This window comes from Lampetra planeri, chromosome 31, assembly GCF_965212315.1.
Source record: "Lampetra planeri chromosome 31, kcLamPlan1.2.h2, whole genome shotgun sequence".
Taxonomy (NCBI): domain Eukaryota; kingdom Metazoa; phylum Chordata; class Hyperoartia; order Petromyzontiformes; family Petromyzontidae; genus Lampetra; species Lampetra planeri.
In genome coordinates, this window is record NC_136137.1 from 8,190,535 (window position 1) to 8,214,813 (window position 24,279).

A 24,279-nucleotide genomic window follows, 5' to 3' on the forward strand; every position below is an offset into this window, starting at 1 on the left:
GGAGAGCGATAAAACACAGCTCGCGAAAACTTACGCAGGCAGCATCCCAGTTTTGAATGCGTCACGTTGGGCTAACGTTGCGTGCTTTCTGGAATCCTGAACTTGCCCGATCGTGTCCGGTCTCGCAAGCTAAGCAGGTTGAGTGGAGCGCGGCTGGTACTTGGATGGGAGATCTTTAGTAGGAATGGTAGGTGTTGTAGTGGGCTTGGGCTGCAAGGTAACCAGGAGATGACAGTCCAGCAAAGCAATATTGAATATATATCTGTGCGGAGCTTTTGAATTTTACCACCTTGTAAGCAATAGTGCATTGGTTTTCTTTTTTTCGGATGCTCCACTTGCTGCCTTCGTGTCACTCGTGAAAGGAATTGGCCAAACATTCCAATACGGAACCCTTTCCCGGGTAAGTGAAGGGCATGATTACAATTGCTATAGATAACCTGTGCATGCGCACTGGTGTGCATTGGCCGACCCCTGCTGTAAAACGGTGTGACTAAATAAACCAGTAGGCAATTTGCCTCCTTACAAGCGTCGTCTCTCCACGTTCGCACCTCCCGATGAGCACGGTCGGCTACGTACGGCGCGAAAGAAGTTGAACGTGCGTACATCGCGCGGCCGAAACCTGGATACGAACCCAGGTTCCAAGCGGCGCCCGACCTCCGATCCGGCGAGAACCCTCGTCTGATGAACCCGTACCTCAACGCCAAAGTCCATTTCACTCGAAGAAGCACACGGGCGCGAAAGACGGTGTTTATAAGTACGTTTTGTAGTTTACTTTCCATGTTACATAATACAAATCGCTAAATCGCAAAATACAATTACAAACACGTGAGACGATACAAAACTCATGGCACAGCCAGCGGCAGCACGGCGAGCGGGGGGGGGAGGGGGGAGAGGGGATGGGGGAGAAGGGATGGGGAGAGGGGATGGGGGAGAGGGGATGGGGGAGAGGGGATGGGGGAGAGGGGATGGGGGAGAGGGGATGGGGGGGGCGAGGAGGGGACCGGGGCACACGAGGAGACACGAAATGCGCTCGGTGGCAGGTACCCGCACAGCCTGACCAGCGGCGCCCTTCACATTTTCAACCCAAAGCGACAGCGGTTGGAGAACCAGCGACGGTCTCCGTGTGCTGTTACCGAGCGGAGGGGGGGGGAGCGCTGCAAGGGGGGAACACTTTGCGAGAGATTGCTACATTTGCGCCGTTTTATTGACCAACGCGTCGAAGTGGAGAGAGTGGCCCACTAAAACCCGGGGAGTCGGCAAGCGAAATAAGGAGAGCCATTTGATTCCAATCCGGCAATAACAACAACGACGACGACGACGCAACTCAATGTTTCAAGAGCCGCAATGCAATGTGAACACGAGACGGCGGGTTCCTTGATACGTAACGTCACGAAGCAGTCCTCGAAGAGAGTTTGCCGACCCCGCCCGCACCAGACAGACGTGAGGGTCAGAATCGTCACTGGGCAATTACACCGAGTGTAACGTGGTGGACTGATACAGGCCCCTGAAATTGGCGGATGCCTTAAATCTTCACCAAGAGCCACTATAATTGTCCCGACAGTTCGCCTTGATGAGACGTTGTCACGAGAGGTGGCGAGGGGGGGTTGAACAAAAGTTGGCAAAAAACGCACAAACGTTTGCCCGGACGAAGCTTTGCGCCATTCCATTTTTGTTGTTGTTGTTTGTCGTGGCTCGGATTCTGAACGGATCGTTCTCGACTTGCATCGCAATGCGTTCGGAAACGTGGACGTCGTCGGGTTGGAGATGACCCGGCCTAGGGGCAGCGCCATTCGTCGCTCGCCACAGAGGTTCACACGGTTCGATTCCAGCGGCCAACCCTGATGAATGCTGCGGGTATAACAACCATAATACTTCTCCTACCAATAATAACACTACTCGCTGTCTGCTTCAACTTGCAGTGGACGTGAAAGATTCCCCTGGCATCACTCGCAAGCGGAGGCCCCATTGTGTTGCTGGTGTCACGATCCAAATTTGCCAAATTTGAAAAATGACCCACAAAAGCAGTCAATTCTATTTGGGACTCTACACAGCAATCATTGCCCCCGAATGCGAAAACTTGGCAGGACCTCACTGGAAGAGAGCTGTGAGACTCGGTGAAACTTTCCTGGGTAAACAGTCGTAAATATAATACTAAAGCATTTTTTGATCAAACGAACCCTCGCTTTTGTCGATAATTTCCAAATGAAACTTGCACTATACAAATTCCATTGACATTCATTCCCATACAGTATACCGATATCATTCCTATGTGTACATTATAATATCTCTGAAGCTAAATGTCGACACACTAACCTCCCAGTTCATGTCAGCGAGACGTCTAAGGTTTACAGATCGATTTGAATGATAGAAAAACGGTGAGCGCCTTGAACGGACCGCAATAAACGTTCATGATCTTTTCACCGATTCAGGTTGAGGGGTCCAAACGTAGCGCTTCTGATTGTCGTTTTGCCCCGCAGCCTCAACGCTCACAGGTCCAGCGAACGTTCAGAGCTGCTTCGTGGAGGCCATTCCCATTACGGAGACGATGACAGCTCAATGGTTCATAGGCCATGACAACGCATCATCATTCATGAGCTCGATAATGAACACTCGAGAAGCCAGACAGTGTGCTGTAAGCGTTAACAACGAAATGCGGCCACATATCAAAAAGGCACACGGTGTGATGGAGAGGTTGGGCACACGGCTTGGAGGTGGAGCACGTTAGCCAAAACTAGTTTTAGCTCTACCCCTCTAAGCCAAAGCAACTAACCAACCAGCCACTGGTACAACCATCCAAACCCTGACACTAACCCTGACTTCATCACAACTAAAGTGAGGCCCGCTTTCCATATTTTATACGCCTTCACAGTTGCGGCTGATACTCGCGCCCCACGTTGAACTTCCTTCGCACCGTACGTAGCCAAGCGTGCTGACCGTAGGTGCGGCCATTCGACTGTGGCAGCCAACCGAGACATCTCCATCCCCAAAAGGCAAGGGCAAAGATCCCCCGTGTAGCCTACACGGGCTGCTGGGGCAAGTGCTGTTTGCGAGCAGTACCGATGAAGGCTTGCGCGGCACACGAGGGGGTGGGTGGGTGGGCCAGCACCACGCCCGGCCGCCTTTGAGTCAACCTCGGGGAGGCCCGTGACCGGTTCAGATCATGCCTCACCGGAGTTGGCTGTGAGCGGGAATCAAACTCGGGTCGCCAGGTTTCGTAGCGCAGCGCGCTAACAGATGCACTATCACTCCCCACTATCACTCACCATCACAGACGCACTCATCACACACACAAACACGGTGCCCATTTATCACCCCCCCCCCGCCCACTACCATCACCATATCACACACAGAACCCGCGACTCGCTTCTGAATCGGAACTGGCACGTGCCTTGCGCTTTGTGCGTGCCATGCATGCTGAGTACTGGGGAGGTGTTTTTTTTTTGCCGAGTTTCATGTGACGACAAAGGCAGCGGCGTAGGATGGACTATGTCAGGCAGATGCCCCCCCCTAAGTTTTTTTCAGGGGCCCGCCCCACACAGCCCACCTAAAATATTTTTATTTTTTAAATCTGCCACCCTTAAGGGTTCTACTCAAGCAGGTAAACAATATGGCGCTACACGGCCTGCAGTGAACTGAACACCACCCGCCACATCTCTCACCCTGTCACGGGGAAGCGTCACGCAGCGTGCAACCCCCCCCCCCCACGTGTCCACAAAGAAGTCGACACAACAATCTACAAGTCAACAAGAAGTCTACACAACAAGTCTACAAGTCAACAAGAAGTCTACACAACAAGTCTACAAGTCAACAAGAAGTCTACACAACAAGTCTACAAGTCAACAAGAAGTCTACACAACAAGTCTACAAACAAGTCTACAAGTCAACAATAAGTCTACACAACAATCTACAAGTCAACAAGAAGTCTACAAAACAAGTCTCCAAAACAAGTCTACAAAAGAAGATGTCTACAAAACAACAAGTCTACAAAACAAGTCTACAAGTCAACAATACGTCTACACAACAAGTCTACAAGTCAACAATAAGTCTACAAAATAAGATGTCTACAAAACAACAAGTCTACAAAACAAGTCTACAAGTCAACAATAAGTCTACACAACAAGTCTACAAGTCAACAATAAGTCTACAAAAGAAGATGTCTACAAAACAACAAGTCTACAAAACAAGTCTACAAGTCAACAATAAGTCTACACAACAAGTCTACAAGTCAACAATAAGTCTACACAACAAGTCTCCAAAACAAGTCTACGAAAGAAGATGTCTACAAAACAACAAGTCTACAAAACAAGTCTACAAGTCAACAATAAGTCTACACAACAAGTCTACAAGTCAACAATAAGTCTACACAACAAGTCTCCAAAACAAGTCTACGAAAGAAGATGTCTACAAAACAACAAGTCTACAAAACAAGTCTGCAAGTCAACAAGAAGTCTACACAACAAATCTACAAGTCAACAATAAGTCTACACAACAAGTCTCCAAAACAAGTCTACGAAAGAAGATGTCCACAAAACAACAAATCTACAAAACAACAAGTCTACAACAAATCGCAGAAGTCTACAGCCGCATGGAGGAGCAACGAGCAGCAGTGGCAGGGGATGAACGAGCCGCTCGTTGGCAGAGTACACGAGACAATCACATGGCTGGTTCTTACCTCTGATACCAACAACCAGCTAGCCGACCACACAACAGCACTCACCCCTCCCGCTGACCCCAGCCTGAACCACACCTAGCCAACCAGCCACGTGTACTACTAGCGCTACCACTACCACTAACCCTAGCCACAGTAGCCACACAGCCACTAGCGCTACCACTACCACTAACCCTAGTCACATTAGCCACGCAGCCACCGGTACTATCTCTAACCACTAACCCTAGCCACAGTAGCCACACAGCCACTAGCGCTACCACTAACCCTAGCCACAGTAGCCACGCAGCCACCAGTACTATCTCTAACCACTAACCCTAGCTACAATAGCCACCCAGCCACCAGTACTATCTCTAACCACTAACCCTAGCCACATTAGCAAACCAGCCACCAGCACTATCTCTAACCACTAACCCTAGCCACAATAACCACCCAGCCACCAGTACTATCTCCACCACTAACCCTAGCCACAGTAGCCACCAGTACTATCTCTAACCACTAACCCTAGCCACAATAGCAAACCAGCCACCAGTACTATCTCCACCACTAACCCTAGCCACAGTAGCCACCAGTACTATCTCTAACCACTAACCCTAGCCACAATAGCAAACCAGCAACTGGTAAGAATGATGCCCAAATCCCAATGGCCCCAGCCCAAAAGCACACCAGCCAATCAGCCACGAGTACTGTCTCTCGATATCTCTACCACTACCCCGCTCCAACAAGCCAACCAACCAAGCCATTCGCACCAAACCTCGTCCCACCGCCTTGAGTGCTTCACCCAGGCCCCTGTTCATTTGATATTTACTTCAGCTTTTGGTGCTCACAGCACTGCGTAATGGCTTGGGTTGCTGCCTCTCCGGGTTTGATCTGGACAGGTGGCAACCGTAAGCTGAGGTCACCCATAGGGAACGGTTGACCCAGACAGTGCAGCATTTGCCACCTGTATTCGGGTGGCCACGGGAATCAATTTGCACCGAGATCCGGTACCGCCAGTGTTGCTGTGTCGAGCTTCATCACCGGGTACACTGCACAGTTGTCATAAGACACCTCGTGCCGACCGGAATGACATAACGGGTTGAGTCTGTGAAGGTGGCAACGCTGGTAGTGATCACATGGTACACCTGCCCCGCCCCCTCCCCTCAACAGGGGCCCAGCAGTAGCTCGTTTGCCGTTCATCACCGCAGTTCACGGTTCGGATCCAGCGGGCCACCCCGACGTTAATCGCAGGAGTAGGCCGTCCATGGCGTGTCGGCGTGTCGGCGTCCAAATGTGCCAATTTTTTTCGAAAAAAACCGTCCAAAAATACACTCGGTTGGGATTACACCACATGCAGCAGCAGCAGCAGCAACCGTCGGCCCCCTCCCGGCAAAGCAATGGGCCCAAAAGGTCGCTCTTGCAAACGCGACTCGCGTCCTGGTCTCCGGCAGTTCGCACCTGGGTTACATAAAATAAAGTGGAAAGTCTCCTTCCCCTCGCCGCTGTACGTACGCGCGCGTGCGTGCGTGCGCACGCGAGAGAAAAAAATTCAGGGCGACGCGAATGGCAGCCCGCGCCGCGTCCCCCTATCAGTGCAAGTGGGGGCTGTAGGCAGCGCAGGGAACGGGAGAGCCGAACCCTCGACGATGCCATCGCCAATGGCACACCCCCCCCCCCTCCTCCTCGGAACAGGACAACAACAGGACACCGCGCACGGCAGCAGAGGAACTTTTTGGACGATTGTTCCTTCTTGAAAGCGGGGTGGGGAACGCCGCAGACAGAAAATATGCGGAGCGACACGTGGCTGGAGAAAGCATTTGGCCATCAGTCCATGGGGGCCAGCACAGCAAGTGGGTACCACCCCAAGGGAGCAACATTGTTACCAGAACGGATTGTATGTATACCCCTAACAAGAGTCAATAACCTGGTAACCCCACTCGTCTCAAACGGTCATAACGCACAAATCACGGCTATTGGCCAGCATAAAGAAACTTGGAACCGCTCAAGTGATGCCACTTGAGGTGGTACCCGACAAGGTGAGACATCTGGCTCTGGGCTCATGGGACCCTGCAATTCGTTGTCTCCAACTATTCAGCACGTCGCTCTCGTCCGCATATCCCTCCCACTCTGAATAACATGGCAATTACCCGAAACGTTTGCCTATACGATACATGTATATCTGTAATTACGGTACATACCAGAAGTCTTCATTTCAACACGAAAAGTCCGGAACACTGTTCTGGGGAATTGTTTTGAGCACGCCACCATCAATCTCACCTTGGTTGTTAATCCTACTTATCTTATCCTCGTGAGATTATCGAAACATAGGGTACAGTAATAGACGATAACCGAGGTTAATTTGGATGGACGTACCTTGCAGCTCTACAATCCCTACTCCGAGCCAGCCCAGCAGCATTCCGGAGAATATCGAGTGAGAAATTCAGCCCTGGCTGTATCCACTCTGTCGACAAAAGCGTGCGCTGAGTGTGTGTACTCCTGCAGACGGCGCGAATACCAAACGTTTCTCATTTACGATCGGGAACGCATTACACATTATTAGCCACCTTTGCGATTATCATAACACGGCGCCACGTGGTGCCGCATGTGCAGCCACGGGGCGGGGGTTGGGGGGCGCTGCAAGCCGTCGAACACAAAATGGATGAAGCGGACAAGCCGTTGAAGCTAAACGCCGTGATCGAATTTTTCTCGCGAAAGCCGATGGCTGGACAGAGTGGGGGGGGACGATTGCAGTCTCCGCGTAGGGACATCTAAACTGATTTTAAGCCTCGGATACAAGAAATGACCTGCAGCAGAGCGAATGACACAGGTCCGACCTGCTGGGTGGAGCTCGTGGGGAGCAATGCGACGCGCGAAAACGATGACCAACCTCGCCACGCTCGCCACTGACGTGGCCTCGTAACAGAAATGTGCAATGGGATAGTGTTTGTGGGCAATGGGTAACAAAAAGGGACGGCAGATAGATAAGTTCGATCGATCGACTGGCTTACAGCTGAAAGTCACACGCGGTACACACCACATAGACCGGTCGACTGGCTTACAGCTGAAAGTCACGCGTGATACACATCACATATATTGATCAACTGGCTTACAGCTGAAAGTCGCGCGCGGTACACATCACATAGATCGATTGACTGGCTTACAGCTGAAAGTCACGCGCGGTACACATCACATTGCGGCGCTCCAAAAAACCTCCAAGTTAACACGTGAACAGTTCGGCATTCGTATACGGACAGTTTCTTTTTTTACTTACAAAAAAACAAATATCGAGTAGCAAACGACCCCTCAAGCCAGAGGTGGGTTCCCTGTAACCGTCCCACCCTCCCGCTGCATTATATTGAGCCAGGCCAGGGGGCCCCGACTCGTGAACGACACTGGCGCTCCTCCACCTCGTCTTCCCCATCGCCTGCTCTCCCTCGCCCACAGGGCTTTTGGTTACAAAAAACACTTTGTAGGTGAACACGCACGCACGCACGCGCACGCACGCGCACGTGCGAGTCTAAGGGAGCCCTCCCTCCGGCCTGTTGTCGGGTCGTACCCCCAAACCAACGCCCCCCCCCCCCCCCCACTCGGGGCCGCGCGCCGTTCGGCACCACCGCTGCCCGACGTTTCACCGCTCCGCGCGCCGGGAGGAACGGGACCTTGAGTCGGCGAACATCCCGAGCACGCGGACGAGGGAACGTTCGGTTCCCGAAGGGAGCGGCGGCTCCCGAGCGCGCGCGGAGCGACAGCAAGAAAATAAACCGTCGCGCCGCCGTCGTGCCCAACGTCAGCAAACGCAGCGCAAGCGTAAAAACACAATCGGGGAGCCGTAAACGGCGCGACCGCGAGGAAACCTACGCAGAGGTCTACGAGTGACCACCGGAACTCGGGCTACGTCCGAAAGCACTGCTGGGGGGAGGGTGGCGGGGAGGGGCAATCCCCCCCATCGCCGACCGTTTGATGAACGCGGTTTTGAGCCCAAAGCATTCAGGATACTGGGCGACCCCCTCGACGGTAGCCCGGGAGCGGCGGACATTTCGTCAGCGTTCTATTTATTTGTCCGAGTCACAGTCCTTGCCGAGGCGACGACGACCACGTGGAGATTTAGTCGAATCGCAGGTCTGCGGATTTCATGTCGTCACTGGTTTTGGGGGTCTGTTTAAGTCTCAGCTTTCATTCAGAGTGTTCGAAGGAGCGTCTACGCTTATCTCAGCGGTCGCGCGTTTGAGGGCAGCGGCCGTAGTCGCAGTAGTCGCCGCTCGATCACTTTGTCCACCCATCGGAGTCACCGTAAACCACACAAACACTTTCGTCGACGGCGGATATTTTGCACCGCTAATTCCGTTTGCGGAATACGCGCTGCCCATGAGCGACGACCCTTGCGGGCGCGAAACCATGGATGGGTACTCCCCCCCACCCACCGCTCGCCCCCCCCCCCACCGCCTGCCCCCCGTACGTGAGACGAGCCGGCGTTGGTGGAGTCTCGTCGAGAGAGCCACGTGAAACAACGGGCGCTCTGCTGGATACATTTCCACGGCTATGACCTACGGCCAAATGGTCCTCAATGCGCCCAACCTTGTCGGATATCGATGACTCTGCGGTATTTGCGCCACGTGTGTGCCAGGGTTAGCCACGTGTTGTAGGCGAGTGGCAGCGAGAAGGTAGATTGCCATGCTGAGTGGAACCCCCTCAACTGCAATACGAGTTTTTAGATTTTGTTTGCAGTTACTCCTTCCGTATGCCAAAATTACGCATCAATGGAATTCGCCCGAAACATTCCAATGCAGAACCCTCCAGAAAAATAAGAAAAAGCCTTCGAACTCAGTGAGGCTTATCTGGGTAAATTATTCCTATTATGTTAGAAGCCGGATACAAGCTCACCCTATATAAGTACAGTCCTCATATGAGTCGTCACGTTACGCCGATGGGAGGGTGAGGGGTTGCGGGGGAGGCAAGCGCGCTTAGCCTCGATCCAGCTCGCGTGCTCACATTCAACTTCCGTGTTTTCAATCGCGACAATCTTTTGATGAAAATCCTCCGAAGGATGGCCATCCCCCCCCCCCCCCCCCTTATCACGGGGCGCGTCTTGGCCACTGTGGCCACCTTCTCGCTGGGCGTACGACGGCCTCGACCACGCGACCACAAAGAGCCGCAAGCTCGAGTGGTTCGCTCAGACCAAACGGCAATCCTCCCGTGGAAATGGAAAAGTTGACACTTTTGCTGCCGGGAGACGTTGAGCAGCAATAATAATCATCATCATCATCATAATACTAGTAACGACGCGTCGCGCGCACAAACTTTGGCCGGCGCCTGGTTTTCCTGACCGGTGTTCTGAGGCCTCCACACCCTAAGGATCGAGCAAAACGTTTTCCGCGGGGAAGTTTCTGTCGGCGCTCTGCGGGAAAACCGGCGCCATAAAAGCCGGAGGTCGCTACAGCGACAGAGCTTGCGGACGGCTATACATCGACACGGGTCCCTACGAAACCACGGACACTACGCGGGGTGGCGCCACGGGACGGCTACACGCGGCAGTCACTGATCATCGCGCCATGCTGCTCCGGGGCTGCGGTTACTGTCTATGGAACAAGCCAAGAACACACACACCACACGACACGCACACCAGCGTTCTACATCTACGGCATGCCCCCCCCCCCCGCCCCACCCCGAGGGGGCACTTCCAACGAGAAAAAAAAAGCACAAAGGATAATAAGAATTTTTTTTTCTTGTAAAAAATTGCTGCGAGCGCAAGATTTGCTTTAAATATATATAATGTGTAACGCTTTCCAACTAAGCACGAAAGGGTCTGTGCGTTAGTTCTGTACGTTAGTAGCGGGGGGGGGGGGCGGGGGCGCGCGATAGCACTCGTAAAGGCGATCGGATATGAACGAAATTCGAGTAAAACCCTGTGACACTATTCGGCTTGAACCCTATCGCGAAAGCGGCCAAGTTCATCAAAGGGTGATTGCCCAACACTTGGGGACTATAACCGAGGGGATAGAGGACGATAGAAATATGCAAAAGTTACCCGTGGGCTTCTGCGCTGCTGGTTAAACACTCCGAAGGACGCACGCGTTCTCGGAGAGCGTTACACGACCTGTGCGCATGCAGAATTTTGTCCGAACTTTCTCTTTCGCGGAATGCGTGGTCTGGTGCAGTGCGCTGCTTGCTGGGTGCTTCGTGTGCGGCGAAATGGGAGGGGCAGGGTGCGTGGTGGCCAATCTCACGGCTCTCGCTTCCCCTCGCTGTGCGTGTGCGCCCCGGACATTGGGTTCCCTTGGCTCGGGAGCTCAAAACGAAACTCCCTGCGATATCAGCTAAAAGCTACGGCGAAACGGACAGACAACCCGGTTGAAACACGGTGACAGCCACGTGCCAACGTTGGCCCAACGTTTACCGGGAACTCCCACGGAACATGGAACGTTGGGCCAACGTTGAGTCAACGTTGGCCCAACGGTTCCGACCACATTTACTGGGCAGGTGGCTCAACAGGGCTGCGGGCAGCTCGCTTGTTCCAAGTGCAAAGTGCCATGAGCGTCGTGTTTGGCACTGTGGCCTGCGGAGAGCCGCCTGTGAAGCAGCTGGAGCGCCTCCCAGCGTGGCTGCAGAGACGCGCCTGCGGAGTCCTAGGTCTGGAGGGAACGAGTGGGAGCGGTGAGGTTGTGGCCGGCGGTGGACAAGGCCAAGGGGAGATTATGGGTGTGGCGTAGGTCCATTGTGACTCCCTATTCAGCCGTATAAAATTGATTCGACCGCTTGGATTCGACTCGGCGTTTGTGGATATTAATCGGTGAGTAGGAAAGGGAAAAAGCTTAGCGGGAGGGCATTGGGAAATGGATGGCTGTACAAGGGAGTGGAGCAAGGGGTGCTCTTGCGTGGAGCAATGTGAAGTGTGCAGGGTGTGGAGATGGGTGTGATGTGTGTGTGTGGGGCTGTGAACTTCAGAGGGAAGTATGATATGGAAGGATATGTAAAGTGGAGGGGCATGTAGAGTCACGTGTGGAGTTGAGGGACATGCGGTGGAGGGGCTTGTGAACGCAGAGGGGCATCTGGAGTGGAAGAACATGCCGACGAGTCATGGCACGTGCGCAGCGAAGGGAGTGGGGGGGGGGGGGCGCGTGATCGCACAGGGCCATGCAAAGTGGAGAGTGAGGTGGCGTGCGGGAGGCAAGGGAAGTGTGCAGCAGAGGGGACCGCGTGGTTTACGGGATGGGGGGAGGTACGCGGAGCGCAGGGACATGTCGAGTCGAGGGACATGCGGAGGTCAGGGACTCAGAGGGGCGGGGGGGGTGGGGAGCGCGTGGAGGTTACACCGCGTGGGGAGCGGAGGAACGAGGGCGCGGGGAGGCACATGCCAAGCAGAGGGGGGGGGGGGGTGCGAGGCGGAGGGACGCGTCCAGTGGATCGAAGTATGGAGGGTGAGGAGGGCGGGGGGGGGGGCCATGCTGGGTGGAGGGTGGGTGGGGGGGGGGGGGCGGGTAGCACGTGTGCGATCGCAGGGGGACGTGTGTGATGGCGTGGGGCACGTGCTGCGTGACCACCCCGCCCCCACCCCCCCCCCCCCCCCCGGTCGGGGTCTAGATGAGCGAGGAGTCCACCTGCAGGCTGGAGGAGCGCGTCTTGGGGCTGCACTTGGTGAGCAGCGAGAGCTGCGTGGCTCCGTTGTTGCCGTTGCTCACGGTGGAGTTGTGCTGCTGCCGCAGGTCGACCGACAGGTAGCGGTCCACGCACCAGCGTCGCCACTTGCGCTTCAGCTCGGCCTGCACCTGGGGGTTACCGGACGATGACGGGGGTGGGGGGGAGGGTGGGGGGGCCGTTTGTACCCCACCGTGCCATTCGGTGCGGATCGCCGAAGGAGGGGTGGGTGCCCGCGGCCTGGTTCGGTGACCGCTCGCCACCGGCGTTAGCCGCTAATGCGAATCTACCCCCGGCTGGCTCCGCGCGGCGATGCAAGCCGGGGAAAAGGTTACGAGTCAAAAATCCTGGTTGGAGGTTGGCTCGTCCTATTACAATGGTAATACTAATATAATAATAGTACTAATAATAGTAATGCTAATATAGTAATAGTACTAATAATAGTAATACTAATATAATAATAGTACTAATAATAATATAATAACAATGTCAACCCGTGCGTGGGGGAACCAGAGATGAGCGAGAAGGCAGCAGCCACGTGGTAATGCTAACAATTGCCCGAGCTCTGCGGTCCTCTATATATATGAAGGGGTTATTGTCCAACGAATGTGTTTTGGTGTTGGAGGAAACGTGGAGAAAACCCACGCGTGCGAGGGAGAAACGCTCTATCCCCGTACAGATGGGATGAAGTCCCACACAGGGTATGGCACTTCGACGCCCAATATTTGTGCAGTGATCCAACAACCTTCGCTGACTCCACCCTGCGGCTAAGGTCGATTAAAATGAGCATCGGGATGTTGAGCGACGCCTCAATGCCCTTTTTGAAATGTGGTATACCACTGGCACTTCTCAGAACGGTTCCTATTCCTATGCTAAGTTGCATAGATGGTAGGCAGCAGTCGCCGTGAGCTATGGAACTAATAAGTTTCACAATTAATAATAATTTTGCACATTTGGTATTCGCGCCATTGCAGTAGCGGCGAGGCTATCACGAAGGAAGACGCTGCTGCTGCTGCTGCTGTTTCACAGGCAGAGTCTGCAGGAGGTATAGCACAGCAGGGGGCGATGTTGCTGTCTGTGTGTAATCACAATTTTGGGAAATTTGGACCTTCACGCCGGCGCGCGATGGCCCACCCGTTTCAGAAACGGCATTAGGCGATCTTTCCCACACCTCCGATCGGCACGCTTGGCTACGTACGGTGTAAAAGTAGTTCAACGTACACGCATACATCTTTCGCGTTCACTGTGAAGCAGACGGTGCGCGGTATACTGCGGTTCATGCATGCCGCAGTATTAACCAGGGCGGCCGCCAGATGCGAACCGCGTCACTGTGCCCCCAACCGACACGACCGCATTTCCATTTGTTGGACCGCTGGGCATGCGTGCACGCGAACATGTGGACGCGTGCTTGCGTGTGTGGACGCATGCGTGTGGACGCGTGTGTGTGTGGACGCATGCGTGCATGCGTGGACGCGTGTTTGCGTGTGTGGACGCGTGCGTGTGCGCGCGTACCTCTCCATTGAGGAAGCAGTAGAGGATCGCCACGGCGAAGCCCTGCGGACACAACGCGGAGAGAGGGGAGACGGCGGCTTTGGGCACAGTCGCCACGGCCGCCTGTGCCGTCAGCACATCACGGTCACCACGCACGGCCGGCACACGGCTTTGGTGACCCCGAGGTCACCCTCGTACGTGACACTCATCCTGATCTCGGGAGGTTCTCAGCTGGGGTTGAACAAAATAAACGCGACACTTGAAAGTCGACACAGGGGCACTTGGCTGAACACCGCACAGGGACTGGCTGCCTCCGTGTACTCTCACGGGACCCGGCTACAAGTTACATTTACACGACGCGCAGTTTCCGTAGATCCAGGGGAGTGGGAGACCACGCACGAGCGGGAAGCAAGGCAGTCGGAACCGGTGCCGTCAATATTTCGAGCTCTGCGGCCCTAAGTCGGGACGTCTGGCCAACTCCATTAATTGTGGGGGATGAAATCGTGTGCCGTGCCGGCCTTCATAGGTGCTCGCTAACAGCACTTGCTCTAACAGTCTGTTAAGGCTACACGGGGGATCTTTGTTTTTGAGTGCGTGGGTGAGTGACTTTGCGGGCGAGTGAGCAGGTGAGCATGTTAACGAGTGAGCGGGCTGGGGAGTGGGTGAGTGTTTGGATGAGTGCGTGGGTGAGTGTCCAGGCGAGCGAGCGAGCGTGCGGGCGAGCGTGTGAGTGTGTGGCTGAGTGCAGGGGGTGAGCGTGGACATGCCTGGAAGGAGCCAAAGGACAGCTCAAAGTAGAGTCTCATCTCGATGGGGAAGTCGCGCAGCATGTTGTCGGGCGTGAAGGCGAACACGATGTAGTGCACGCCGAACAGCGGGATCAGCAGCAGCGTGGACTTCACCAGACGCCTGCACACGCACGGGACAGGGACAAAGATCCCCCGGACAGCCTTCAACGGACCGTTGGGGCAAGCGCTGTTGGCGAGTGGCGCCGATGACGAGCGGGTGGCGTGGCTAACACCACGGCTGGCTGCCTTTGTCTCCCCTGGTGTGCGATGTTTACACGCCGCAACAAGGCTCTTTTAATGCTGGGTCGACATCGGGGAGATACAACAACAGCAGCCGCCATTCACCACTCAGCGGCGTTCGTGCCACGCCAGGTGCACTTTGTGCCAGGCTAGATGCACCGGCAGTAGAAAAACAAAAAGACAAAGATCCCCCGTATAGCCTGAACAGACTGTTGAGGCAAGTGCTGTTAGCGAGCACCTATGAAGGGGGTGGGTGGCCAACACCACGCCCGGCCGCCTTTGTCTCCCCAGTGGTGATGTTTACACACCGCACCAGTTACTAATTTGAGGCTGAATCGACCTAAGGGAGGCCCATGACCGGTTCAGATCATCGTCACTGGTGGTGATCGTCACCGGGAATCGATCTTGGGTTGGCCAGGTTCGTAGCGCACGTGCACCTTGTGCCAGGCTAGGTGCACCTACACTACAAAGACAAAGATAAAGATCCCCGTATAGCCTTGACAGACTGTAGGGGCAAGTGCTGTTAGCGAGCACCTATGAAGGCCAGAACGGTACACGAGGGGGTGGGTGGCCAGCACCACGCCCGACCGCCTTTGTCTCCCCAGTGGCGATGTTTACACACCGCACCGGGTACTCATTTGAGGCTGAGTCGACCTAGGGGAGGCCTGGGACCGGTTCAGATAATCGTCACTGGTATTGGCCGTGAGCGGGAATCGAACCCGGGTCGCTGGGTTCATAGCGCAGCGCGCTAACCGCTGTACCACCTACACTACACACACACAGACACATGCGCACGTGCCCAGGGTGGTCGTCTCACTTGTAGTGGCTCGAGTCGGTCCCTCCAACGTCTGGGGACTTGAGCTTCTTGATGAGGATGCGGATGATGCTGATGAAGAGGATGAAGTTGACCTGCAATGACACCGCCTCGTTATGCGCCGCTGCGGATCAGCGTGGGTGATGGCATCCACCGTTAGGCCTCTGGCCTGCGTCTCAGCCGTTTGAGTCCATCCACCACGTTGACTTGCCAGACCAACATGACCCAGCGGCGTTTGCCTCGGCATGCAAACTCGGGGCCGGCTACGACCTTCCCCGGGTCTCGTCAGCCGAGGCAGGCTTAGTTGGGCAAATGCTGCTGGGTTCCCGCGTGGCCTTGGCAAGAGCACTCCGTCCAAACGATGGGGGCCGAACGTGACCCCGTTGTTTAGACGGAGCGCTGTTTCCAAGGCCCAGGCGCACGGCGAGCCATGTGCTCGCGATGCACCCAGCCTGGCACGGATAAGCATGGCCTGACACAATGAACATCATCACGTCTCGGTAATACGCACCTACGGATGTCGAGGTTACAATTGAGGGTTGGTGTCAATGCGGAGCCAGGATTTTCAGGTAGGGGAGGCAACCTCTCCAGCAATGAACAATTATAGAGGAGTTGTTAGTAAGTCAGGACTTGTCCCTTGCTCTTTATTCGACGCGTGTGCGGCGATGGCGCAGCCATCGATCGAGGGTCGAATTCGAACCGCGTTGTGTGATCGGCATCGCGCTCGCTGAAGGTGAATGCCTCAAGGGAAGTCGTGTACTGTATACGCAACTGCGCACAATTCTGTGAGTCACTTATAACTGCTTTGCCGTTACTTATTGCCAATTATGGACTCAGACTATTGTCATATCATCTCACAGAGTCCCTGGCACGTAATAATATGCTTCACGGTGGCAGTGGGGGTCGCAAAATGCCGATTTGTTACTAATAAACCCCAATGATCCGATCTAAATTAGGGATTTCGATCGAATCATTGGGGGGGCAAGTGCCACCCCCCCACTGACTCCGCCAGTGGTTGGTGTTGGGGAGTAGTTTTGTAGTTCCACGAGTCCGGTGATTCGGGTTCAGACTCTGGGTCTCCAGGTGGCCGGGTGACTCTCAGGGCTTCAGTGCACTGAGCCGGCAACGCCGAGGGCCTGGGTTCACGTCCGGGATCCAGCCGCTCGTGACTACACCACCAGGTCCCTCTCGTGTGTGCAGTGCAGTGCGTGTGTGAACGGAGCATGTGAATAGTGTGTGTGTGTGTGTGCAGTGCAGTGCGTGTGTGAACGGAGCATGTGAATAGTGTGTGTGTGTGTGCAGTGCAGTGCGTGTGTGAACGGAGCATGTGAATAGTGTGTGTGTGTGTGCAGTGCAGTGCGTGTGTGAACGGAGCATGTGAATAGTGTGTGTGTGTGTGCAGTGCAGTGCGTGTGTGAACGGAGCATGTGAATAGTGTGTGTGTGTGTGCAGTGCAGTGCGTGTGTGAACGGAGCATGTGAATAGTGTGTGTGTGTGTGCAGTGCAGTGCGTGTGTGAACGGAGCATGTGAATAGTGTGTGTGTGTGTGCAGTGCAGTGAGTGTGTGAACGGAGCATGTGACTAGTGTGTGTGTGTGTGTGCAGTGCAGTGCGTGTGTGAACGGAGCATGTGAATAGTGTGTGTGTGTGTGCAGTGCAGTGCGTGTGTGAACGGAGCATGTGAATAGTGTGTGTGTGTGTGCAGTGCAGTGCGTGTGTGAACGGAGCATGTGAATAGTGTGTGTGTGTGTGTGTGCAGTGCAGTGCGTGTGTGAACGGAGCATGTGAATAGTGTGTGTGTGTGTGCAGTGCAGTGCGTGTGTGAACGGAGCATGTGAATAGTGTGTGTGTGTGTGCAGTGCAGTGAGTGTGTGAACGGAGCATGTGACTAGTGTGTGTGTGTGTGTGCAGTGCAGTGCGTGTGTGAACGGAGCATGTGAATAGTGTGTGTGTGTGTGCAGTGCAGTGCGTGTGTGAACGGAGCATGTGAATAGTGTGTGTGTGTGTGCAGTGCAGTGCGTGTGTGAATGGAGTGTGTATGTGTGCAGTGCGTGTGTGAATGGAGTGTGTGTGTGTGAATGGGAGTGTGTGCACGTGTGAATGGAGTGTGTGTGACTGCAGTATGTGTGTGTGTGTGAATGGAGTGTGTGTGTGTGTGAATGGAGTATGTGTGTGTGTGAATGGAGTTTGTGTGTGTGAATGGAGTATGTGTGTGTGTGTGAATGGGAGTGTGTGCACGTGTGAATGGAGTATGTGTGTGTGTGTGTGAATGGGAGTGTGTGCACGTGTGAATGGAGTATGTGTGTGTGTGTGTATGAATGGGAGTGTGTGCACGTGTGAATGGAGTATGTGTGTGTGTGAATGGGAGTGTGTGCACGTGTGAATGGAGTATGTGTGTGTGTGAATGGGAGTGTGTGCACGTGTGAATGGAGTATGTGTGTGTGTGTGTGGATGGAGTCTGCGCGTGTAAATGGAGTGTGTGTGAATGGTGTGTGTGTGAATGGTGTGTGTGTGAATGGAGTGTGCGCGTGTGAGTGGAGTGTGTGTGAATGGAGTATGTGTGTGTGTGTGAATGGAGTGTGTGTGTGTGAATGGAGTGTGTGTGAATGGAGTATGTGTGTGTGTCAATGGAGTGTGTGTGTGAATGGAGTGTGTGTGAATGGAGTGTGTGTGTGAATGGAGTGTGTGTGTGTGAATGGAGTGTGTGTGTGTGAATGGAGTGTGTGTGAATGGTGTGTGTGTGAATGGAGTGTGTGTGAATGGAGTGTGTGTGAATGGAGTGTGTGTGTGTGAATAGAGTGTGTGTGAATGGTGTGTGTGTGAATGGAGTGTGTGTGAATGGAGTGTGCGCGCGTGTGCACACATGCGCGCGTCTCACGAGGATGCAGAAGAGGATGGGGCCCTTGATAATCCACCAGATCTCGTGGTTGTCATTCGTGTCCCAGCAGCTGTACACAGCACACCAGAGAGACCAGGTGTCACTTGCTGCTGACGCCGCTACAGGTACCGCTGTTTGCTCCTGGGCGACAACGGTTGCCAGCTGTCCTGGTTTTCCCAGAACGTCCTCGTTTTGAAGTAACTGCTGTCCTGGGAAAACCGCGAGGCTTCAAAAGTCCTGGTTTTGTCATCATCACCATCATTATCATCGTCATCTTCTGAAAGGCCTCCCGCAAGCCACCGCTGTCTCGCGACCCTTCGACGCAACAATCCACCCCGGTGCATCCGCACACGAACCAATCTCACCGCTACGTCTCTTCAACGGACGCCCTCTCGGACTCCTCGGCTGCCACTCCGTTACTATTCTTGACCGCGTCCCGCCCAGGCCCACTCGCTTGCGCTAATCGCTTGAGCGTATATATCTTGAGTGTTGGGACTTCTCTCGCGCCGTATGCATCCACCTGTGCTAATCGGAGACAATACATTGGATGATGTCATTAAGCCGCACCTGCGTTCTCTAACGCACGTGTAATTGTTTTGTCAGTTGTATAATAACGGCATGAGGAGCCCAGCCAGCCAGGGCGCCACGATGACGAGATGTTAACTACCTCGCCTGGTATGCAGGAGGCCGTGGGTTCGATCCCGACCATGACAATGCCTGCTGTATATTCGAAGTTTGCGTGTCTCTCTCCCCGCGGTCCTGTGGATTTTTCTCTGGAACCTCCGGTTCCCCCCCCCCCCCCCCCCCCCCACATTTAGAAACACTCGTTTCGAGTATGTGGATGATAAGCCATTTCCTTGGACTATAATTTGTGGCCAGGTCGCTCCTGAAAAACAGCTACATAGCTCAGTGGGACTTACCCGTTTAAAATAATAATAATTTAAAGCTTTCGTGACTGCAGGGATTCAAATTCTTGGTTCTTTCGGTAAAGTCAAGTAGAAGGGAAATAATCAAATAATGTATATATATTTTTTTCCCTTCTACGTGACTTTACCGAAAGAATCAAGAATATAAAATAATAATAGTTAATAGTCAAAATAATGTTCATACAGCAGAGGTGGTGACTACAGTATCAGCGTCTTGGGAATCACGGCTGCCTTTGGGGGGGGGGGGGTCGAGGGGGGGGGGTCGAGGGGAGGGGCTGTGGAGTGGCGGGAGTTGGAGGTGAAGGCAGCGCGCTCACCCGGTGTTCTCGTAGATCCAGCGCGACAGGGCCCAGGGCACGATGAAGATCGCGGGGGCTCCTGCAAGACACCCACTCGGCTCGCTGACGACATCACACGCCGCGGGTCAGTGGCAGATCCATGTGGTGCGGGGGGGGGGGGGGGGCGATGTGGGGGTGATATCCACCCCCCACCCCCCACTTGCGTCCGCGAAACTTTGATACGTCATTGATGTGTATCAGAGAAATTATATTGAAAGTCTCTTTAGTAAGCTGGAGTCATGTTTAAAAAGCTTGACATTTCAAGACCGCCCCCCCTTGGGAAGTTTCCAGATCGGCCTCTGCCCAGATACTACACTCACTGCGCGATGCTGGAATTGAATTTCAACCAAAAGTGGAATTGTTGAATTGGCAGGTCACAAGGCAGTCCCTTGTAGCGTTGTGGAGAGGGGGGCTGGAAGAAGCTGAGCCCCCCCCCAATCCGAAGGCTCAGCTCATCATGCTCAATCGAGTAAACAAAAAAACACGTGGGCAATGGGATGAGGACGATGTAGCGGTGGGCGCCGCAGCTCCTCCTGGTACGCGTGGCGAGGGGCGAGAGCGCGAGCAGGACCCACGACAGACGGAATGACGCGTGGCTGGAACAAGAGAGACTGGGACAAGAGCCGCCGCCGCAAAAAAAAAAAGATAACTAGCAAGCGCAAGGCTCGATTGGAGATGTCAATACGCCCAATCAGAGAAGATCCCCGACAGAGAGAGAGAGTAAGGTGGGAGATTCGGCAGTAGAGGTTTAGCGCTTGGGCCAATACAATTGGCGGTCGCAGTGGCAGCCAGAGCCAGCTGCCTCTGATGTCTGTTTTGGCGAGCCGCGCACGCACAGCCACCACGGCCAGGTCACTCTTGCCGACGAGACACCCGATCCTGGTCCCCCCGGAGTCATATTCTTAGGTTTTCGGTAAAGTCACGTAGGTAAAAATTTTTTATTAAAATTAATTAAAGTTAAATTAAATAAAAATCACGACGTTTCGGAGGCAACACAAGCTTCCGTCTTCAGGTGGAACCGTCATAGCACGCTTGCTGTATCAAGTAAATGAGAAATTCCAAGAGATCCGACCTTGTATATATACTGGTAGAGGGGGGAGGAGCCAGGGTAGGCCCCTGGATAGGAGTTTTAAATTATTATTATGATAAGTCCTCGCCCCGGTGACGCGGAATCGACCCGAAAGCGCGCGGGCCCGCTGCGGGGCTAACGCTGGCCACCGCTCGCTCACCCCAGCCGATGAGGATGTAGCAGCAGAAGTACTTCCTCTCGGAGAAGAAGGAGATGAGGAGCAGGGTGTGCAGGTAGAGACCCTCCACCAGCAGCCAGCTGTAGTTGGCCATGATGCAGTACTGGAAGAACACCATGGTGAGCTGGCAGCCCAGCTGCGCTCGCACGCACACAGGCGGGAGACAGAATCGTCGTACGTGTTACGGGGGAGGGGGCAGGGGGGCTGGGAGAGGGGGGGGTGGAGTTGCTCGTTCCTTAACCACGCTCACGGCCAACCACCCGTGACGATTATCTGAACCGGTCCTGGGCCTCCCCTAGGTCGACTCAACCTTAAATGAGTACCTGGTGCGGTGTGTGAACAAAAGTGGCGGGGTGTGATGCTGACCACGTGTGTCGTGCCGGCCTTCGTAGGTGCTCGCTAACAGCACTTTCCCCAACAGTCAGTAAAAGGCTATACTGGGTTTTTTTGTTGTCTTATAGTGGTACATGTTGGCATGTGTAGGTGTGTACAGGGATGATGATGATGAGTGGGAGGTGTGCGCGCGTATGCAGGTGTATTCGTGTGGGTTCTGCGTGGGGCTGTGGGTTCTATAACACGCAATCACCTTCATGTTCTCCATGTCATCGAAGTACTCATCTTCATCCTGGCCAGACACGTAAAATACGGTTACCAGCGCAACACAACTCATCACCAATATAACTGCTCCACCATCAACACAACACACGCCGTCACCAACACAACTCACGCATCGCTCACGTGACCAGGCACTGTGGTGATATAGCCATCCCTCGATTCCGACTTCCTGGACTGTTGTTCTGACTTTCAACTTTCTTGTCATAATGAAGTTTAACGTGGTCTCAATAGCGTATCCCTCTACTACTTCCTGTCTGCATCCTTAAAACCTTAACTATCCTCCCCCTTCCTCACCTCACCTCACCTCCCTTTCCATCCCTTCCCCTCCCCAACACTCAAACCCCATCCCCTGTTTCCCATCACCCAATAACTAACGTATCATTAATAATTCCTGTAAAGCGCTTCGACTAAAGCACTCTATAAAATCCCCGATAAGGTCATATATAATTGTTGCTGAGATGGACAGCACCGAGCAAACAGGAAACCTGGGAGACCCAAGACCACGTGGTGCAAGGCCGTGAAGAACGAGCTGGTTGCAGCGACCAAACTCTCTCGCGGCGAGTCTCAACACGTTGCCGAGGACAGGAAAGGAGACGTGGAGGGAGTCATTGCGGCCTTGCGTCCCACACGGGGATGAAGAGGATTAACTAAGTAAATGTAAATCCACTGCGAACCGGTGAGTGAGCTCGAGTAGCTGACAAATGCTCGTCGTGCTGCACGCGCGACAATTTCATTCGTTTCGCCGCGTCGGGTGGTGGAGGACTTCCAGTGACACAGATCTGGTCGGCGATCATCACAGCGGAGCCTGACACACACAAAAACCTCACGACGTTGGCGGTGAAAACCCAATTGTTAATAATTATAAATTACGGTAACTGTAAAAATTGTTAATAATCATCAATAATTATTAACAATTGTTCGTCACTTTTTGGCTGAAATCATCACGTAAGGTGCCATTCCAATCTTCAGCTGTACCCTCTGCCACCCGTCAGAGCCAATCAGATGAAGTTTCCACGTCGTGAGCAAATGCGCCAAATGATTTGGTTTTTTTCATCATGAAAAACCGGAGGGACTTTCAAAACGCGAGCACCTTTTTGGCGATTTTCGGACGAGGTTTCTGTCGTCGGAGATTACATCCGGCACCATCAGGCGTCGACAGCAGGCTTTGCTCTCGCGTGAATGAGCTTCGTGCTGGGGGTCCTTGTTGCTGTTTGTCACGAGTGTGCGTGTCTACGTGTGCGTGTCTATGCGTGCGTGTGCGCATACCCCGGCGGTGGAGCAGCGGCTGCTCTCGTTCTCGGGGAAGAGCACGGCGTCCTTGATGAACACGGAGATGGCGCGGAGGATGAACGACATGAAGAGGTGCATGTGGATGTAGTTGCGCGTGCAGTGCAGCTTCCTGTAGAGACGGACACCACACGTCGTCACGATCACACACGCACACATATGCACGCACGCGCACACACACACACAAACGTGTCATCTAGTGTCGCCACCTTTTCCGCTGTCGACCAAAAGCTGGACAGATTCCCCAGCCCGCACTGGGTCTATAATTATCAGGAGCGTGCGGTACACTGCTGCAACGAATTTCCTCGTAGCAGCTACACCGGTACCAGATCTCGGTACACATCAATTCCTGCTGCCACCTGAACACATACGCCGATTCCCGGACTGCACCAGCTGACACCCGCACCACAGGTGGCAACCTTTGCGTTATCACACATCGCATCATCATCATCATCTTCTTCACACATTGAATGATCGCGAATTTTAATATAACACGTAAAAAAAAGTGTTCGATAAAACTGAACCATCACAACTCACTCAAGTGTTCGATAAAACTCGCTATCGGGTGTGCACAGTGCCGGATGATCCCAGTAGCACAAGTAGCTACATATGCTACAGGCCCCGCACTTTCAAGGGCCCCGCGCTAAATGCTTTCAGGCTATCAATTCCGGTTCAGTGATTCTGCACTTGCTCTATTACTATAGTACTATACCGCCTTCAATGTTTATGAACGACTGGGTGTTCCAGGTTAGCCATTTATCGTATTATCTGAAAATATAGCAAATAAAAAAATATAATAAATTTACTCTGCAGGTATTTTTTTTACATTTATGTGTTTTTTTAGGGCCCCTTTGTAACATAAGCTACAGGCCCCGCACTAGCTTCATCCGGGACTGGGTGTGCAGGCGCTGGCTACGGCACTCCTGGGGCCAGTGGGGCCGGCCCACATTGCACCCCCCCCCCCTATACGCGACCAGTCGCAGCCACCGAACAAACCGCGCGTCCCGTCGCCACGCGTCAACAACGATCACGGCAAACAGCGCCCGCCGTTGGCCATCAGTGACACCGTTCCGACAACCGCAGCGCTCGTGCCGGGCTAGGTGCGCTTCCGAGGCCGCGCGACGTGACCAAGCGCTCGGCCGGCAGGGCCCCCCCCCCGGGAGGTCACGGGACGGACCCACCCACGCGTGTCCGCGCGTCCGCGTGTTTCGTGCCGTCGGCTTCGCACCGGAAGAGGCAGAGGATGAGCATTGCGGCGGTGAGAGCGATGAGCGACGTGCTGTACCCGACCGTGTACGTGATCTTCACCGTCCTGTAGTACGACTGCACACGCACACAAAGGCACAGATTCCCCCGTGTAGCCTTGAACAGACTGTTGC

The 24,279-nt window shown here is 54.0% G+C and overlaps 1 protein-coding gene across 2 annotated transcripts in view; it reads right to left on the bottom strand.

Annotated features, from left to right (window-relative positions):
• Positions 1-12,133: 12,133 nt before the first annotated feature.
• LOC144729167 (vasoactive intestinal polypeptide receptor-like) overlaps positions 12,134-24,279 on the bottom strand; it is a 34,703-nt gene continuing 22,557 nt past the window's right edge. The window contains exons 5-14 of one of the 2 annotated variants that reach the window (XM_078609190.1): positions 24,129-24,223; positions 22,880-23,012; positions 21,585-21,623; positions 20,981-21,134; positions 19,731-19,791; positions 18,488-18,557; positions 15,614-15,705; positions 14,536-14,677; positions 13,790-13,831; positions 12,134-12,408 (exon numbers count right to left, since the gene is read on the bottom strand). In XM_078609190.1, the coding sequence (XP_078465316.1) occupies positions 12,220-12,408; positions 13,790-13,831; positions 14,536-14,677; positions 15,614-15,705; positions 18,488-18,557; positions 19,731-19,791; positions 20,981-21,134; positions 21,585-21,623; positions 22,880-23,012; positions 24,129-24,223 (1,017 nt within the window). In that variant the 3' untranslated portion in view covers positions 12,134-12,219. Of the gene's footprint in view, positions 12,409-12,777; positions 13,832-14,535; positions 14,678-15,613; positions 15,706-18,487; positions 18,558-19,730; positions 19,792-20,980; positions 21,135-21,584; positions 21,624-22,879; positions 23,013-24,128; positions 24,224-24,279 lie in introns of those variants that run through there. The other variant, XM_078609188.1, reaches the window with a different exon arrangement.